This window comes from Boeremia exigua (assembly GCF_020726555.1).
Source record: "Boeremia exigua strain MPI-SDFR-AT-0100 chromosome Unknown C7974scaffold_6, whole genome shotgun sequence".
Lineage (NCBI taxonomy): Eukaryota > Fungi > Ascomycota > Dothideomycetes > Pleosporales > Didymellaceae > Boeremia > Boeremia exigua.
The window spans coordinates 1,881,145-1,897,214 of NW_025763523.1; the positions used below are offsets into that span (position 1 = coordinate 1,881,145).

Sequence of the window (16,070 nt, forward strand, 5' to 3'; positions counted from 1 at the left end):
CAGTTGCGCGGGGCAGTCACAGCCTCACGATCAGACTAGGATTGAACACGTTAGCGGCGGGAACTAATCGCGTAACGTCATCCAAATTGATGGCAATTGTTCTTGATAAGTATCAACATCTCAATCCATCTGACTTTTCTACTACATTGTTCTTAATTCCAGTTCCAACGCGTTTGTGATACTTTGTCAGCTCAGCGTCCATTGAGCCTGCTAGAGCCTGCAGAGCCATACGCAGGGGTCATGATATCCACGCGTGCTTTTCCCAACACTATCTTGAAAGCAGTCACTAGGCGGCATTTCTCATCGAGTATAAGACGAGATGCCGACTTCACACATGCTGTGATTGGTGGTGGTGTCATTGGGCTGGCGATAGCACGGAAACTGCAGGGAAGAGACGGTGCATCAACAGTGTTGATTGAGAAGCACGGATCCGTTGGTACAGAGACAAGTTCAAGAAACAGCGAGGTAGGTGACACCATACTTCTTCCTATTATATATGCCCCTATTACAAAAAACTAAGGCCATGACATTGTAATTGACCATTCTCAGGTGATACACGCAGGCCTTTACTACGGCACCGACTCACTCAAGACAAAACTTTGCCTACGAGGCAAGGAGATGATGTATGACCTATGCCGGAAGCATTCCATCCCGCACCGCAACACAGGTAAATGGATCGTGGCCCAAGATTCCGCCCAATACGACGCGATAAGCAAGGTCCATGAGTTCGCTTCAAGCGTCGGCGTGCCAACACGATTCCTGTCAAGCAAAGAAGCGAAAGAGCGGGAACCGGATGTCCGCGCTGAAGCCGGTGTACTGGAGAGCTCATCAACAGGCATAGTAGACTCACACAGCCTGATGCAGTTTCTCGAGGGTGATTTCGAGAACAAGGACGGTGTATGCGCCTTCCAAAGTGAAGTCATCCGCGTGGAACCCGTAGACGCCGGGCGCAGGGGCTGGGAAATCACGACCAAAAGCCCCGACGGCGAGGAGACAACCATCACAGCCGAGACGATTATCAACTCCGCAGGGTTGTATGCCGTGGCCATATCGAACATGATCCTTCCCGAAGACAGACAGCGGAAAGCATTCTACGCTAAGGGAAGCTACTTCAGCTACTCCTCCTCGCGCCCCAAGCCCAGCACCCTGATCTACCCCGCCCCGGTCCCCGGCCACGGCGGCTTGGGTACGCATCTGACGCTCGACATGGGTGGGCGTGTGCGCTTCGGGCCAGATGTGGAGTGGACCGAGTCGCCAACGGACTACACGCCGAACAGCAAAAATCTGAAGGCCGCCATCGACGATATTCAGACTTATCTGCCGGGAGTTGACAGGGATTCTATTACGCCAGACTACGTAGGGATACGACCAAAACTAGGTCGGCTGGCGGCAACGAGCGGCAAGGATTTCCAAGACTTTTACATCGTTAAGGAGGAAGGGTTCGAGGGGTTCGTGAATTTGTTGGCCATGGAAAGTCCAGGGTTGACGAGTAGTCTGGCGATTGCGGAGGAAGTAGAGAGTCAATTGTACAAGTAGGGAATGAAAAGAGCCGAAGTAGGTTCACCGCAGTACGTTACTTGGGACACTTTGGAATACCTACGTGTCTGCGAACCTTTCCCGCTCATGCTCTAGCCAACGTCTAAGATCAGATCAAACGGCCTCAAACTGGCGCATCATGAGTATCACGCAGAACGGATCATTCTTGTAGGATTATTGGGGTTGGGCCCTTATGTTGAGGCAGAACCATGGTACTGGCTTCAGGGCTTCAGGGTGTCTCTACCTAGGTATCACACATCGCTTCTGACTCAGACTTATTCATGTCAACTCCTCCAACGTGGCAGTATTGTTGACTCTTTCTCTAAGCTTTCAAATGGCCTCAGCAGATATCACACCCCGTGCTGGATTCCGCATCCCGGGAGAACCGACCGCTCCATCCCCTAAAACATCACCATCGCTCATACGCAGTTTCGTATCACGTTTACAACAGAAACACCGCGCACCAAAAAATGCACGTCTGAACCAAAAGCACTGCGTTTTCTATCAGCTGCCTGCAGAGCTGCACATGTGCATTGCCAGTCACCTCTCCGGCGCCGACCTCCTCAGCTATGCGCAATGCAGTCGAAAGACGCCCTTCCTCACGTTCCAGCTCCAACCGCCTCGATCTGTAAAAGCGGATTTTGCAGCACGTCTACGTAGGGACCGAGATCTGCAAATGCTCTCCCTCCGCGGCGACGATACACAGAAGTTCGCCTGGTGCAGCGACCACCTGGTTCTTCATCACGTCGGCCTGTTTGCACCATCTCAACTCCTCGACTCCGTATCCAACGACACACGCGTGTGTGTTTGCGCAAGAGCACGCTTTCGAGTGTGCGAGCATAGGAGTTGCAGCCTCAAGGAGTTGGTATCGGTGCCCTCTGACATTCTTTCTCAACTTTGCGATAAGCATGCCGATGCCGAGGAAGGAATCATTGGGCCATGTTTGACGGTGACACTTAGGGGACTTTCAGTGCCTGGGAGAATGAAGGCCATGCTTACAGTAAGCCACATTATCTGCCGCATACCTTATTACGAAGCGATTGAGACTACGGTGGCTCGGATGCATCTCGTACAACTGAAGGTGCACATCTGCCCTCACTTGACGACAGCTGACGAAGCTGTGCTCAGTAAGCTGTGCGCTGCAAGGAAGAAGGTCTACTGTAATGATTGGCTTTTTGCTGATGTGCGAGAGGGCTTCAGTGTGAAGGAAAATTGCGAGTACTGCGCTGCTGAGTATACACTGCACCGACGTGACGGTGGCGGAAGTGTATTGCTGGACGTGAGGCGCAAAGTGCGCGATCTGAACAGCAAGGACGTTCTGGTGCACTTGGAAGATTGTGGAGATGTGCATTGTGTACACGATGGTACATTGCGTTGCAGTGAATATTGCTCTGGTTCATAATCCCGATAGACAATAAAGACGCATTTCCTCACCCTGAAAGTTGCGCGGAAGCTGCGAGGACAGTGAAGGCCGCAAAGAGAGCCAACCGTGGCAGTCACGACCAATTAGTGCAAGGGGAGGTAAACACAAAACGTTTCGACGACTAACCTTCCTGCTCCATCACCCAGGTGTGGCTCAGAGTCTCAGTCACAACTTTGTTCAGTCACCGACTTTCTCTTGCAAACCTGTCACCATGTCTCTCCGTGAAAACGAGTACTATATCATCATGATATTCTGCGGCGCCTTCGGCCTTTTTGCCGCGTTCACCCAGGGATATTTTGCCTGGAAGCCAGCTAAAGTAGCCGCGCTTTCTGCTTAATTCTCTTTGCTAAATGTTAACGTCCTGTCCTAGACCCGATACCAGCAATTTCTGGAGCAGGAATTGCTGGACCTCAGCAACCACGTCGAAATGCTCCATCAACGACAGAGCGACCGCCTCACTGCTTTAGAGGCTGCACTTGCGCTTGCGTGCACGCCGGCACCACCACCACCAGCAATGGCACCAACACCCTACATCTTGAGGGTTGAGTGTGGCTGCGCTTGCGCCCACTCCCCTCCACCTCCTCCACCTCCATCGCCTCCACCTCCACCAGCCACGAGCTCGGAGATGGAGGACGTCGCGGAGTCTGCGGCGGCAGCTGCAGCGGAAATGGTCGCTCTGGCGACTACGACTTCTCTGGAGGCGGTCCCCGTCATCCACCGACGGCGTGCGTAGGACTTCCGGGCGCGGGACGTATACAATACAACAAACATTAGATAGTCAGGTATCCTAATCAAGACGACCCCGAATCCAGCAGATATCAAGCTCTCAAGCCTTCCATAAGGGCACCCTCCTCCCTTTTCCCCACAGCCTGGAACACCTGTCCATCTCCACCAATATCCAATCCCTTCTCCGCCCTCTCGTACGCCTCATCGCTGCGGTCAAGTAGAATCTCCAGCTCCTTATCGCTAAATAACTTGCCTTCGCCCTCTCCTGCAATGTCAAACTTCTCGCCATCGCTCCTCCTTAACAGCTTCTGTAGATCCTCAACCTCCTGCTCCTTATCCCCTTCTTTTCCTGCATTGTGCCGCACCCCACCCTTTCTTATGACCAGCTTCTCAAGACGCCGCTTCGCCTCCGCGGACTCGAGGAGTTTCTGCTCCACCGTGTTCCGCGTTGCAAAGCGATACACAATGACGTTTCGTGTCTGCCCAATGCGATGCGCACGGTCCATGGCCTGGAGATCCTGCTGGGGGTTCCAGTCCGAGTCGAACAAGATGACAGTGTCTGCAGCTGCGAGGTTGATGCCCTGACCACCTGCTCGAGTCGAGAGGATGAAGATATTTGTCCCGCTTTTGGCTTTCGATTTGTTGAAGGCTAAGATTTGCGCCTGGCGTTCGGATTGTGCAACGGAACCGTCAATGCGTGAGTGCGACCACGAGCGTAGTGTCAGGTATTGGCCGATGAGGTCAAGAGTCGTGGTGAACTGGCTGAAGATCAGGACTTTGTGGCCGCCGTTGATTAAAGGTGGAAGGAGGGAGTCGAGTAGCAGCATCTTGCCTGAAGTTGACACGATGGTTTCGTCGGGCTCTGTGTCTGATGCAAAAGTTTCGCTGCCTTGTACTTCGGCTTTCAGAAACGGATTGAAGAAGTTGTAGGGCGAGTTGCAGCAGAGGCGGAGCTGCATGATGGGGTTGCCGAGCTTCTTCTGTAAGAGTTGACGCTTTGCTATTTCAAAGGTAGCAGCTCTGATGCGCTCATCCTCATCCTCCGAGTCGAGTTCTTCCTCTTTCTCGGATGTGCTCTCTTCCTGGTCAATTTTCGCAAAGTACTCGTCGTCGCTGACCTCTTCGTAGTTTCTCTTAGCTCTGCCACGACCACGTGTAGAGGCGACTGACGCAGGTGTACCTGCGCGGGACGACTTTGTACTCTTGTTGGGCGTGTTGGCTTTGCTGATAGCTTTGCGTTTGAGATTACTGGTGTTGCTGCGGATGCTAAGTGGTGTGCCGGCCCTGCTCGAAAGGCCAACACTGAGCCTCTCAACCGCCTTGTCCTCAAGATACGCCCGACTTGTGCCATCCAGAATGGCCTGATAGAGCTCGCGCTGCATCGGCGTCAAGGGTGCGTAGAGTACATATTCGCGCTTCTTGGGCATAAGAGACTCTACATCAGTTTTGACACGTCTCAGCAAAAAGGGTTTAAGCACTGCGTGGAGTGACTTCACCAGATATTGCTGTCTCTCTTCAGAGAGCAGTTGCTGAAAACTAGACTTGTCTTTCAAACCAGAGAAGTCGAACCAGCTCTCAAATGTCGACAGCTTGTCAAACACTGTCGGTAGAAGAAAATGGAGCAGGGACCACAGCTCAACGAGGTTGTTCTGTAGGGGAGTGCCCGTAATCAGGAGACGATTGGCCGACTGAAATTGCTGCAACTCGCGAATGAGCCGACAGTCCAGGTTCTTGATGCGATGTCCCTCGTCAATGATGATGAACTGCCACCCGAAATGGGTCAAAAACTTTCTGTCGTTCATACAGATCTCGTAGCTCGTGACGACAACGGGAAAGTCTTTTGTTCCTGGATTCTTGAGTCGTGTCTTGCGCAACTTCTCACGCTCCTTCTTGTTACCATGGTACAACAGAACCGGTATGGTAGGTGTCCACTTCTCGAATTCCGCGACCCAATTACTTGTTGTGCTAAGTGGAGCTGCAATCAAGAAAGGGCCAAATGAATTGTTCTCCCACAGATGCGCGAGCATGGAGATCGTTTGGATCGTCTTGCCCAGACCCATCTCGTCTGCCAGGATGCCGTTGATGCCGTTCTGATACAGCGACAACATCCACTCCAGACCTTCCAGTTGATAAGACCGCATTGTGCCACCTGTGACAAGCTTCGGCTGCCGCGCAGATTTCAGGTTCTGCACACCAATGTCTCCTGTCTTCACGCTGTCTTTCTCTTTATCATCTTCTACCTCATGTTCTTCCACTTTCTTTTTGAGGGTTTCCTTCTCGAAGTAGTCTGCGATGCTCGAATTTTCCTTCTTTAGCTTTCCACGGCCCTTTGTTTTTGTCGCGGCGCCTGTCTTTGTATCTGGTGCCGATGCGCCGCTCGCTGTAGAATTCCGTGTTGCACGTCGTTGCGATTCTGCTGCTGCTTTTTCGGCGTTCTTCTCGCGTTTCGAAGCCTGACCGTCGGTCTTTTCGTCTTGTGCTTTCTCTTCGTCTTCCTGGTGTTGCATTTGCTGCAGCATGACCGTCGCGTAGAGCTTTATAGATCAGATCAGCTGTCAAAAAATAACAGGGGCTGGATACCAACCTTGCTCTTGTTCATCAAGAACTCTAGTTGCTGAAACTTTTTGTCGAGTATCTCCTTGCCGCTCTTGATGTCCTCTTGTCTCTCTTTCTCTAATTGCGCGTCGCGTTTCGCGTCTTGCCTTTCGCGCTGCGACCTCATACGCGCCTCCTCGCTCTGCATTGCCTTTGACACGTTGTCGTCGTCCATGTTGGTTGGCGGAGGCGAAGAATCCGGTGTAGGATCAGATTTCGCGCTCGTACTGGAAGAATCGCTCATGTTGCAAGACTTGAGCCTCAATTGCGAGGCAAAAATTCCAACGATAAATTAAGTGGACAGCAAATGATAGCGGTAATGCCAGGGCTTTGAGGTGTGGCGATGGTGCTCAGGCGCGTCAAAGAACGCGCTAAACAGAGATCGAGTGCGTCATTTGCGACGCGCGATCACGCCGAAAGTTTAATTGAGAGATCACAGGCTGCCGTCACACACCACTCTATCAACAAACTTACGAAAGACGCGTTCAATCTACGCTCGTATGTGATTTCACGCGCTACATGAAAATCGTTCGTATATTGCTTGAGGAAACATTGTATCCCAGCCCAACGACCCCTTGCCTGGACTACAGTACATCAAAAACACTGGACCGATCACTTCAATCTACCTTGACCAGCACCAAAGATCCAGGATGCCTGACAACGACTGCATCCGCGAGTAGCTGTCCTTACATCCTTAGCAAACCAGGACTCGTTCTTCATTGACTTGTTCAATCTTTGTCGAGTGATAATAGGAGGACACAGCCTGTAGAAAGATAAAGGACCCGGAGCAGACAAACTTGTCACAAGAAAAATATATGCCTGTACCAAAGCGCAGGACTATGGTGGCTTTGTAAGCCGTCTTTGTGCCTTGATTTAGCTGGTTTGGAGGCAGTGCTTCTAAGTACATACCTCGGCTCTACCGAGTGTACTGATACAGACGGACAGATCCACATGATCAGTGTTATCGCCACATACAGACTAACAATACGGATCAGATCATCGAAGAAAATACCATCCAAAGGCCTTCAAATAGTAGACGTGCATCTCAGTAGCCAAATGACGGATGCAAAGGTCTTACCTTGGCAAAATTGACTACAAGCAAATAGGTTTTCTGCTGACGAGAGCGTCGATGTAGCCTTGAAGAACTTGGAGACCGACTGCGCAAAATAAGGCAGCAGCTATCAAGCGCTTACGATAACACCTAGAGTGACTCGAATTTGCAAATGGGTCTGGGACAGCAAGTGTTTCCCTTGTCTTTATCGGGTCGCTGATTGGCTAGTCAAAATGGCCCCCAAACTTCGAGGCTGACCAAGCCTGCGACAGCGCATAAAAAGGTATTGCTCTGCTCGAAGGCCTGTTGCACGCTTCAAACAAGACAGGAGTGCTGCCTGCAAATTTTGGTCGTCGCTCACTATGGCGCCTACCCACTCTGTGGAGGCACCGGAGTCTCATGAAGGACAGCTCCTGCTCCCAACATCACAGGCATCCGGCGGGACGCCTAAACAAAGATCGCCCACAGTTTCTACGGCATCCAAAAGAAACAGCGCACAACCTGCTGGTACGTTCCATGGCATTATGAGAAATTGGCTCTACCTGTCTAACTCCTGTGACAGAAGCCCTATGGGCGCCTTTCGCTCTACGCTGGTACTTCATCGCAATCCCAACTGCTCTTTCTGTTCTCTGCGGAGTTGTAATTGTAGTATTGAGCCGTTGGTCGAGCGACAATAATGGGCTCAGCACAAAAGGATCAGCAATGTTCGGCTGGAAATTCGTGCCCACGCTGATAGCAGTGTTATATACTCAGCTCGTAGTAATGATTCTCGGCGCTATGAAGAGGACAGAGCCGTTTGCTAGACTTGCAAAGCAGAGTACACCTCTTGGTCGACACACGGTTCTTGAGAAGAGTAGAGCCTGGTGGACAACTCTCTTCCATGGGTTGCAGAGGGATAGAAACGGCGGTTCTCGCAGCTGGTCTATGGTCCTATCGTGTGCAGCATTCATCCTTACCATGCTCGGCATATCGCCACTATCTGCAACACTGTTGTATACTAAGGAAGTACAATGGACCAGATCGGCCGGATTAACTCGCATCTCGCTGAAAAGTCCCTCTGTCGCCCAGCCACATACTGACAGAGAGACATATCTTCGGATTAATGCTGCCATCTTACAGAACTATAGCACCTCGCCGTGGGCCACGAATGAACATTTCATCATGCCTTTCTGGCCACAAGGATCAGTTCCTTCGCTATGGAACTTCAAGTCCACCGACCCCCAGACCTGGGAAGCCGAAACTACAATATTTCGAAACGACTATACGTGCAGTAGGCTCCGATTGAGCAAAAAGAGTTTCCAACCTGCAGGCTACAAGGGCTACTCAGCAACTGCCATCATGGAGTCAGATGATGGGTGCCAATACAACATCACCAGGAATGTAGCCTCAGACTTAGCAACAACTGCTGAGAGGAACACTCAAATTGGATCCTGGGCTCGATTACCCTGGATAAACGATGGCAATGGAGAGGAGACTGGAGGCCGGATCAACCCAATCAACGACTGTGGACAAGCAGAGGAAACGATTATAATGAGTACAGCATGGTACGGTAATAACAAGCCACGCGATTTTCTGCCTGGTTTCGACATCACCGCTTACGCCTGTCACAACAACCATACTATGGCATCGATGCCCGTCTATGCTTCATCTACTGCGACCGGGCTCTCAGTGGATTTTGATACAGAACTCTTCGATCGAATTCGTCAGCCAGTGCCATCAACTGTCATAGATACTTCCCACCTTCTAGACCTGTACACAGACCCGGCATGGTACAATTATATTCCGCAGAAAGGGTATCTGAACAGGTCATTAGGCTTATTCGGTGGAGCCAGTGTCTTGCTGGGTACGAAGCACAGATTCAATATTTCTGAAATGATCGACGATCCAGACCTGGCAGCAAGTGCTGCACAAATGAGACGAAGAGCTTTCGCAGAGATCCTGCAGACTTCTCTGCAGAATCCAAGTGATACAGACCTGGAAGAGGTATCAGGTATGAGAATTGCACCGGAGATCCGCATCTTAGTCAGTTCGCAAATTGCTTTAGTGCTTTGCGTTCTATTTTTCATGTCCTTCTGCATTCTTTTAGCGTTGATGTGGACTACACAGCTCAGCTACAGGCCTTTAAATCTTCACAACGATCCAAGTACTGTTCTTGGACTAAGCGCGCTGATCTCGTCAAATGCCTCGATCTTAGCTACGCTCAAGACATTGGATCTCGCTCCGAGGCAAAGGCTAAAGCTTGAACTTGCGGAGCGGCGTTATTTTACTTCACCAGGAACACTTGAAGAAATATCAGACAAAGAGTCCCGTAAAGAAGGTGAGGTGGTCAATCCATGCCGAAAAGCTGTACTGATACGTAGTGCTAGTTCTCGATACATCTCTCCCCTCTAACGCAGCTACGGTACCTGTATTGCGCGTTCGAAATCTCCTCGGACTAGCCCTGTATATCTTGGCACTCTTAGCTGCAGTGTCAATACTCTTTGGTCTATCTCAGAAGTCAAACCTTCATCAGGCTTTATTCACATACCGCGCGAACCTAGAAGTCTTTGGTGGAGTGAAGGAATTCTCCCCGTTGGCCTTCACATCGACCTTCTTAGCTGTGGCTGTTTCACTGTGGTGGGAATCAATTGACAACGCCTGTCGAACTCTACAGCCGTTTATAGCCATGTCATCAGAGCCCAAATTGCTTTCGAAGGGTATCGGGCTCTCGTATGAATCAACGTTTTGGTTGTGGACATCAGCAAAAGCGTCAAGAAACAAGCATTGGCTACTTATGTTCGTTGCTGTCGGGACGTTCTTGACGCAGGCTTGTAGGTTTCACTCTGTGCCTTTCGCGGCGTGCAGTGCGCATTTACTGACTAGGCGAACAGTTACGATTGCTATGTCTGCCTTGTTCGAACAGAGCAGTGGAGCGATCGCACACCAGATAGATCTGAACCAGACACTTGAGCTGCGTCGCGATCCTTTCGTGAGAAAAGTCGCTATGGGTTACACAAAAGAGACTATTGATCGAGGGCCACCAATCAGCAGAGAATGGAATACATGGATTGGACCAACTCTGGAGGAAACATTTACTGACCTCAGCACCAACTGGATGTATACCGCTATGATACAATCTACAATGGACGGCCCGGACCCCAGATGGAGTAAAGAGGGATGGAGCTTCATACCACTTGACTTGGGTGGTCTTGTGGAAACCCTTACATTAACGAACTCATCACTTATTGCTCACAACGTCACGGTGCAGACTCCAGCGATCAGAGCTCGCATTGAATGCAGTGCTATCGAGGAGGTAGCCAATAGCAGTCTGTGGTACAAAAGGTTTAATGAGTCAGGTGTGGATGCTTACTACGGGAGCTCTCTGCCTGATGCTATGTACATCCCGCGCATATTGATAGAGCATGATAGTCGATATACACGACTGATCGCTCAGGCTACCCAACCTTCCTGCTGTGGTAATTCGACAGAGCCAGGAGCCACAGATGAGGAGAAAATGACTGTACTTGCCTACTGGACAGAGAATTGGTTAAATGGCACCACAACCGGAGACTTCACCATAAAGTGGCTTCGAGGCCCGACAGGCTTTGGCAGCTTTCAACAACGTGGTCTCACCCATCTGTATTTCTCCAAACCACCAAGCATCCAAGCAGTGAACTGCATTCCTACCATCGAGACCGCCTCCGCAAGAGCAGTTGTCGACCAACAAACAGGGAACGTACGGGACTTTCAGATTCTCGAGCACCCTGTTTCTGCAGATGTTGCCTGGTCCGACGCCTTCCAATTTCGCAACGTAACAGAGGAGCCTGTATGGAAAAACTCTACAGAGGGACAGATACTTCACCATGATGTGACTACTAGGTATGGCGCACGTACTTTTATCGAATAAAGCTGACCACGTCTACAGTTACGGCGTACTTTTCATGAAAACTCTTTTGCGTGCAGCCAGTCTCCAGTATCTGGGCCTAGAGAGACCTGCCGACATACAGTATCAGGCTCTAGAGTCACAGGAGAAGTTCTTCAACATGAAAGACAACACGACCGGCTTCAATGTCGATTTCATGTCACACGCAAGCTATGCACAAGCCGGGCTTGACCCGAACGCTCTCCTTGACAGTGCCACACTCATCGCGGAGTCGCAGAAGGTATTCTCGACCTTCTTTCAGCATTATGTAGGGAGTAGTGTCTCTCTCGAAACCGGTGGCTGGGCCTATCAACCAGTCGGCTCCAACCTCAAAGTCAAAGAGCCTTTCAGCTCCGTGCCTCAGTTGCTACCCAACGGGAACGTGGCTCCCAAGTTTGAGGACGTGCCGTTACAGAACACGAGTCGCACAGTGAGCGCGGAACTCAATACCCAAGTGCCAGTGCTTCGAATCAACCCTGTCGCTTTTTGGTTGGCCGCAGCAATCATGGCATGGCTGCTTGTCACACTCTTGATCTTCACGGCAGTACAACGAAGATATCTGGGCGGCATGAAACGAAACATCGAATGCATGGCAGATGTTCTGGTTCTGGTTGCAGGAAGCGAGCAACTTCTGCAGCTAATTGAAACGAAAGGTGTGGACACGCTCATGAAGGAGGACACTATCCACACCCGATTGGGATGGTTCAGGGACGACGATGGGACAATGAGGTGGCGTATCGACGTTGCTGATCATGATCAGATATTGATGCGTCCTCTATCTGGATCCAGTGCGTACGTGCCTGTCTTGAATCCCGCAGGACACGGTTTCGAGGATGCCGGAAGCTCAACGGTTACTCTGGAGGACTCGAGCAGTGTTCGCGGTAGAAACTAAAGCACTCTTGTAAGATCTGTTCTCTTCATAGACAAAGTTGAGTTTCACTGCTCTCTTGAAACGGCCTTCGGGCTTTGGAAACAAGGCTTCATCTTCACAAATCACTTCTGACGATCTTGGCAGTGATGTCCGATACTGTAGTTTATTTTACCTTCGATGACCAGTTTTTCCGTAAGCTCTGCCAGAATGCCCCTTCCTAGGTTGACTCCGAGTTAGGCCTAACAAATCACTTGACCTGCACAAATAGCTGGAATAGCTGTCCGAATAGTCGCAACTTTGTTAACAGAGGGGCCTACTGGATTGTAGCTCATTGAAGGGAACTGGAGATTTACTCAACCCTGTGGCGTTGCAGAATCGTGTAAAGAGGCGGGAGATCCATGAACGATGACGAGCGTTCCCTCAGCCTTGTGGCGCTGGAGAAGATATCGGGAAGGCTGAGAAAAGTGCCAGCTTACGACCCCCGGCAATGCATCCTATCTGGCTTAGATACTTTGTATCAGGCAAAAACTAGGAGGACTATTGCCGCAGCATGACACGGCTGCACACCCTCTTGATGTGTTCACCGGCGGCCGGTCGAGAGGCTAAGCAACATAGACACATGATGCTATCTGCAGAACGATATGTAGCCTGATGGCACTTTGTCAGCTTTGCGACTGCTTTCAACTTAGAGTACAGCGTGGCGCCGCTTTTAACCATGTTTGGGAAAGCGCATATATGTTTCAACTTACGAGGCCTTAGCCCGCCTCCTTCACATGGGTGGTATCGCATGCGCAGCCTCATGCATGGGAAGTCAACTTGCAGCCTGGCCGTCGTTGAGGCATGCGCCAGTCAGTTGCTTGTGCAGTCCCGTAACTACATGGGTGCTGGGCTCAGAAGTTAGATCAGCACGCACTCTGCCCCTCTCGTGCTCTTGCAAACCGATTCTTGTTCTCTTCTTCGCGATGCAAAGCCTCTTTGCAGGCAAAAACAAGATCTAGAGATGTTTCGGCCTTCGGCACACTGCCTACCCGAAGCTCGCCTTTCTACTTTCTTTGACCCCTCACAGCCTCGCGATTCATTCTCAGACGCCGAAATCGAGGATATCAAACTTCTGCTTCTACGATGTTCCCACTACAATTATGCTAGCACTACTCCCCGCACATTTATTGTTCTTTGCCATATTGGTGAACTCCAAGTTCTCCGTCAACTTCTTGCGGAAGAATTTGAAGATTCATGGTTTCCGATTGGCAAGCGCAGCTTACCGAGCTTCCTCGACCCACGGATCAAGGCTGCCATTGTGGAGCACCAGCACATCATCTTTACCAAATCAATCGATCTAGAAAAGGGTATCCATTGCTATCTAGATGCAACCGAGGAACTACCTTTTACCCGCATAGCATACATCGGCAGTGGCTCATATGGCCAAGTGTCTCGAATCGAGAGCAAGGTTACATGCAGACCTTACGCTTTGAAGACCATTCGACGTCGTGCAGCATACGGCACGAAATCACGCCATGTTATGCGAGAATTTATCAGCGAGATGAAGATCATGAAACGCTTACGACATCATCATATCGTTCAGTACGTCGGCAGCTACACGGACAAGAAAGATCTCGGTCTAATCATGAGCCCTGTCGCAGACTGCGACCTTGCTGAATATCTCGGTAGATACTGCGCACAACCTAAAGAGTATCACACCCTTCGAACATTCTACGGCTGCCTAGCTTCAGCTCTTGCGTACCTGCATGACCATCGCATAAAGCATAGGGATATCAAACCGCACAACATTCTGGTTTACAAGGCGTCTGTTCTGCTCACAGACTTCGGACTTTCTCACGAGTCTCTGGACACCACGTCCGGAACAAAACCTGGAACTTCCCGATACCAATCACCAGAAGTGGCAGCTTTAGACAAACGCAATGCAACAACTGACGTATGGTCTCTTGGTTGTGTGTTCCTAGAAATGCTGGCAGCACTCAATGGCTGTAACGTCGACCAGTTGAAGAGCTATTACGAGCGAGTAGGCACGCACTCGACGCATTTTCACGCAAATATATCTGCGACACAACAGTTGCTCTCGCACTGGCGCACTGTAATGGAACCACGTTGCGCAAAGCCAATTCTCTGGATTGAGGCCATGCTCGTCGCAGAGCGTAGTGCCAGGCCGACAGCGGCATATATTGTAGCCGAAATCACTGCATCAGAGGATGGCACACGATTTATGTATAGCTGCAATGCTTGTGGCGATGATTTCAGTGATTCTGAGTCCATGTCAGCGACAAATGACAGGCCTGTCTTGGTAACGTCTCCAGCAACCAAGTCACGCCCACGACGCCCGACAAACACGTCGCCTCGTGGCACCGTGTCGAAAAAACCCGTCCCAGTGGCCGCTCATGATTCAGAATATAACATCGAGCATGTTGGATTCTTGTGCGGCGGTGAGTCGTACACGTACTGTCACCCAGTCCCTGTCCTATTTGGAAAGTGCATCGAGCATATTCTGGCAGTCGAAAGTGAGTAGAAACAAACCTACCATGTCTTTCCTACCCAGACAGTCATCTTCGATAGCCTCCGCTGATAAATTTGAAGGCCGACAATTCCAGGGAAGCCTGATATCTCAGCCGTACGCCGGGAGCAGATATAAGGAGCGTTGTGCTCAGCTCAAGCGAAAATTCCACTCCTCTCCTGATCATGGCAAAAGCATCGACCTTACAAGGTACACCGTATTCGACTGTGTATATGTGCTCATCGATTACATCGCCTCGATACCCGAACTTCTAGGCCGGGAGCGGACCAAAACGAAACGCTACGGGCCAAGGTTGAGATCAGAGAAAGATTTCGCTGTGATCCTTGCTACTCTACCAGGGCGCAATTTCGAGCTGATCCTTGTCACAATAGCATTTTTTGCTGCCTACGCTGAGCTTGGACGCGCACATGCAAACCTTCAATCGACTCCCGTTCTGAGCTATCATGGCTGGATCCAAAGATTGGCTAAGCTTCTTCACGCCATTGTTGTCAGGCCTCTTGAATTGGGCGATAAATTGAGCATTCAGACGCTGAGACTGGTGCTGAAGACACCACTTAGATTCAGGAGTATTGCAATGGCGGAGAGATCAAAGCGAGCGCAGACTCGTGATCAAATCCCCTCTCAGCCTCTATTTCGCAAGCAGGTTGGAGCACCTGCTGCATACGAGTCTGGTCAGGATAAGTCAGGAAGTCAGTCATGGTCAAGGTGCGCAACGGAAGGTGAAGAATCCGAGCAGAACAGCGACAAAGAAGCATGGTCAAGTGAGGATATCACAATTGATGACTACGACAGCGAACAATTTGATGCGATAGATCTTGAACAGGTGCCTTCCGAAGTATATTCCCGCCATACCGAGCATTTGGTCCGTACACAAAAGGCCATTGACCAGGTATCGAACAGTCAGAGCTCCCGAGAAAACCCAAGCACCCCCCCTAGTTACTCAAGACGGCATGAGAGTCGGCTGGTACAGAGACGAGGCACGACGGTAGAGACATTGACTGTGACAGCAGCAAAGAAGCGGTTTCAATCCCTAAAGCAGGTGCCTATGAGGTTACAGGAGGCACCAAAAACGGACGAACCGTTCAAACCGGAGCTCTGGGGTCTGTCTGTCAGTGAAGCTGTCAATATCGCTGGACATAATATCGACCGTATGCCCTTCACGATCTACGGAACAGAAGTAACTTTCTCCGGACGGGTTCCGATCGTAGTAGCTAAATGCATCAAGAAGGTTCTGAGTTGTAAAAATGATGCAGGTGAGTGTGGAATCTCCACTACACAGTTTGGTAGTCATACACTACAGTCATGACTGACAAATGACAGAGACCACAGCGACGTATTGTCTTCGATCAGGCCTCTACCAAAGTGACCCCGAGCATTTTGCACAGCTGAAGGAGGCTTTTGGTGCACCGGGTTCGTACGGCATTGGAATTGACTGGGACA

The 16,070-nt window shown here is 50.5% G+C and overlaps 6 protein-coding genes across 6 annotated transcripts; 5 read left to right on the forward strand and 1 right to left on the reverse strand.

Annotated features, from left to right (window-relative positions):
• Position 1: 1 nt before the first annotated feature.
• Positions 2 to 1,776, forward strand: C7974DRAFT_190399 (FAD dependent oxidoreductase). The gene is made up of 2 exons (XM_046136584.1): positions 2 to 465; positions 550 to 1,776. The coding sequence occupies exons 1-2, from the start codon at positions 241 to 243 to the stop codon at positions 1,534 to 1,536; spliced, it is 1,212 nt and encodes a 403-aa protein (XP_045997407.1). The 5' UTR covers positions 2 to 240; the 3' UTR covers positions 1,537 to 1,776.
• A 94-nt stretch (positions 1,777 to 1,870) lies between these two features.
• Positions 1,871 to 2,938, forward strand: C7974DRAFT_376455 (uncharacterized protein; the record flags this gene model as incomplete). The annotated part of the gene is made up of 1 exon (XM_046140279.1): positions 1,871 to 2,938. The coding sequence occupies one exon, from the start codon at positions 1,871 to 1,873 to the stop codon at positions 2,936 to 2,938; it is 1,068 nt and encodes a 355-aa protein (XP_045997408.1).
• A 232-nt stretch (positions 2,939 to 3,170) lies between these two features.
• C7974DRAFT_413420 (uncharacterized protein) lies at positions 3,171 to 3,692 on the forward strand (the record flags this gene model as incomplete). Its single annotated transcript, XM_046143729.1, has 2 exons — positions 3,171 to 3,275; positions 3,330 to 3,692. 2 exons carry the CDS (start codon positions 3,171 to 3,173, stop codon positions 3,690 to 3,692), a joined length of 468 nt encoding a protein of 155 aa, XP_045997409.1.
• Positions 3,693 to 3,763: 71 nt separating this feature from the next.
• Positions 3,764 to 6,651, reverse strand: C7974DRAFT_190443 (SNF2 family N-terminal domain-containing protein). Its single transcript, XM_046136586.1, has 2 exons — positions 6,270 to 6,651; positions 3,764 to 6,219 (listed from the first exon to the last, which is right to left on the reverse strand). Exons 1-2 carry the CDS (start codon positions 6,522 to 6,524, stop codon positions 3,778 to 3,780), a joined length of 2,697 nt encoding a protein of 898 aa, XP_045997410.1. The 5' UTR covers positions 6,525 to 6,651; the 3' UTR covers positions 3,764 to 3,777.
• A 1,637-nt stretch (positions 6,652 to 8,288) lies between these two features.
• On the forward strand, positions 8,289 to 12,124 carry C7974DRAFT_312087 (uncharacterized protein; the record flags this gene model as incomplete). Its single annotated transcript, XM_046138342.1, has 4 exons — positions 8,289 to 9,639; positions 9,698 to 10,027; positions 10,262 to 11,189; positions 11,236 to 12,124. 4 exons carry the CDS (start codon positions 8,289 to 8,291, stop codon positions 12,122 to 12,124), a joined length of 3,498 nt encoding a protein of 1,165 aa, XP_045997411.1.
• An 880-nt stretch (positions 12,125 to 13,004) lies between these two features.
• Positions 13,005 to 16,067, forward strand: C7974DRAFT_190470 (uncharacterized protein). Its single transcript, XM_046136587.1, has 3 exons — positions 13,005 to 14,616; positions 14,693 to 15,883; positions 15,953 to 16,067. The coding sequence occupies exons 1-3, from the start codon at positions 13,104 to 13,106 to the stop codon at positions 15,994 to 15,996; spliced, it is 2,748 nt and encodes a 915-aa protein (XP_045997412.1). The 5' UTR covers positions 13,005 to 13,103; the 3' UTR covers positions 15,997 to 16,067.
• Positions 16,068 to 16,070: the final 3 nt, after the last annotated feature.

Bases quoted from the DNA above. Each gene is read 5' to 3' on its own strand.
- C7974DRAFT_190399 (XM_046136584.1), top strand. From the start codon at position 241: ATGATATCCACGCGTGCTTTTCCCAACACTATCTTGAAAGCAGTCACT. The intron at 466-549 runs GTAGGTGACACC...GACCATTCTCAG, and splicing joins CAAGTTCAAGAAACAGCGAG to GTGATACACGCAGGCCTTTA.
- C7974DRAFT_190443 (XM_046136586.1), bottom strand. From the start codon at position 6,524: ATGAGCGATTCTTCCAGTACGAGCGCGAAATCTGATCCTACACCGGAT. The intron at 6,220-6,269 runs GTTGGTATCCAG...TGATCTATAAAG, and splicing joins TCTTGATGAACAAGAGCAAG to CTCTACGCGACGGTCATGCT.
- C7974DRAFT_190470 (XM_046136587.1), top strand. From the start codon at position 13,104: ATGTTTCGGCCTTCGGCACACTGCCTACCCGAAGCTCGCCTTTCTACT. The intron at 14,617-14,692 runs GTGAGTAGAAAC...ATAAATTTGAAG, and splicing joins GCATATTCTGGCAGTCGAAA to GCCGACAATTCCAGGGAAGC. The intron at 15,884-15,952 runs GTGAGTGTGGAA...CAAATGACAGAG, and splicing joins GAGTTGTAAAAATGATGCAG to ACCACAGCGACGTATTGTCT.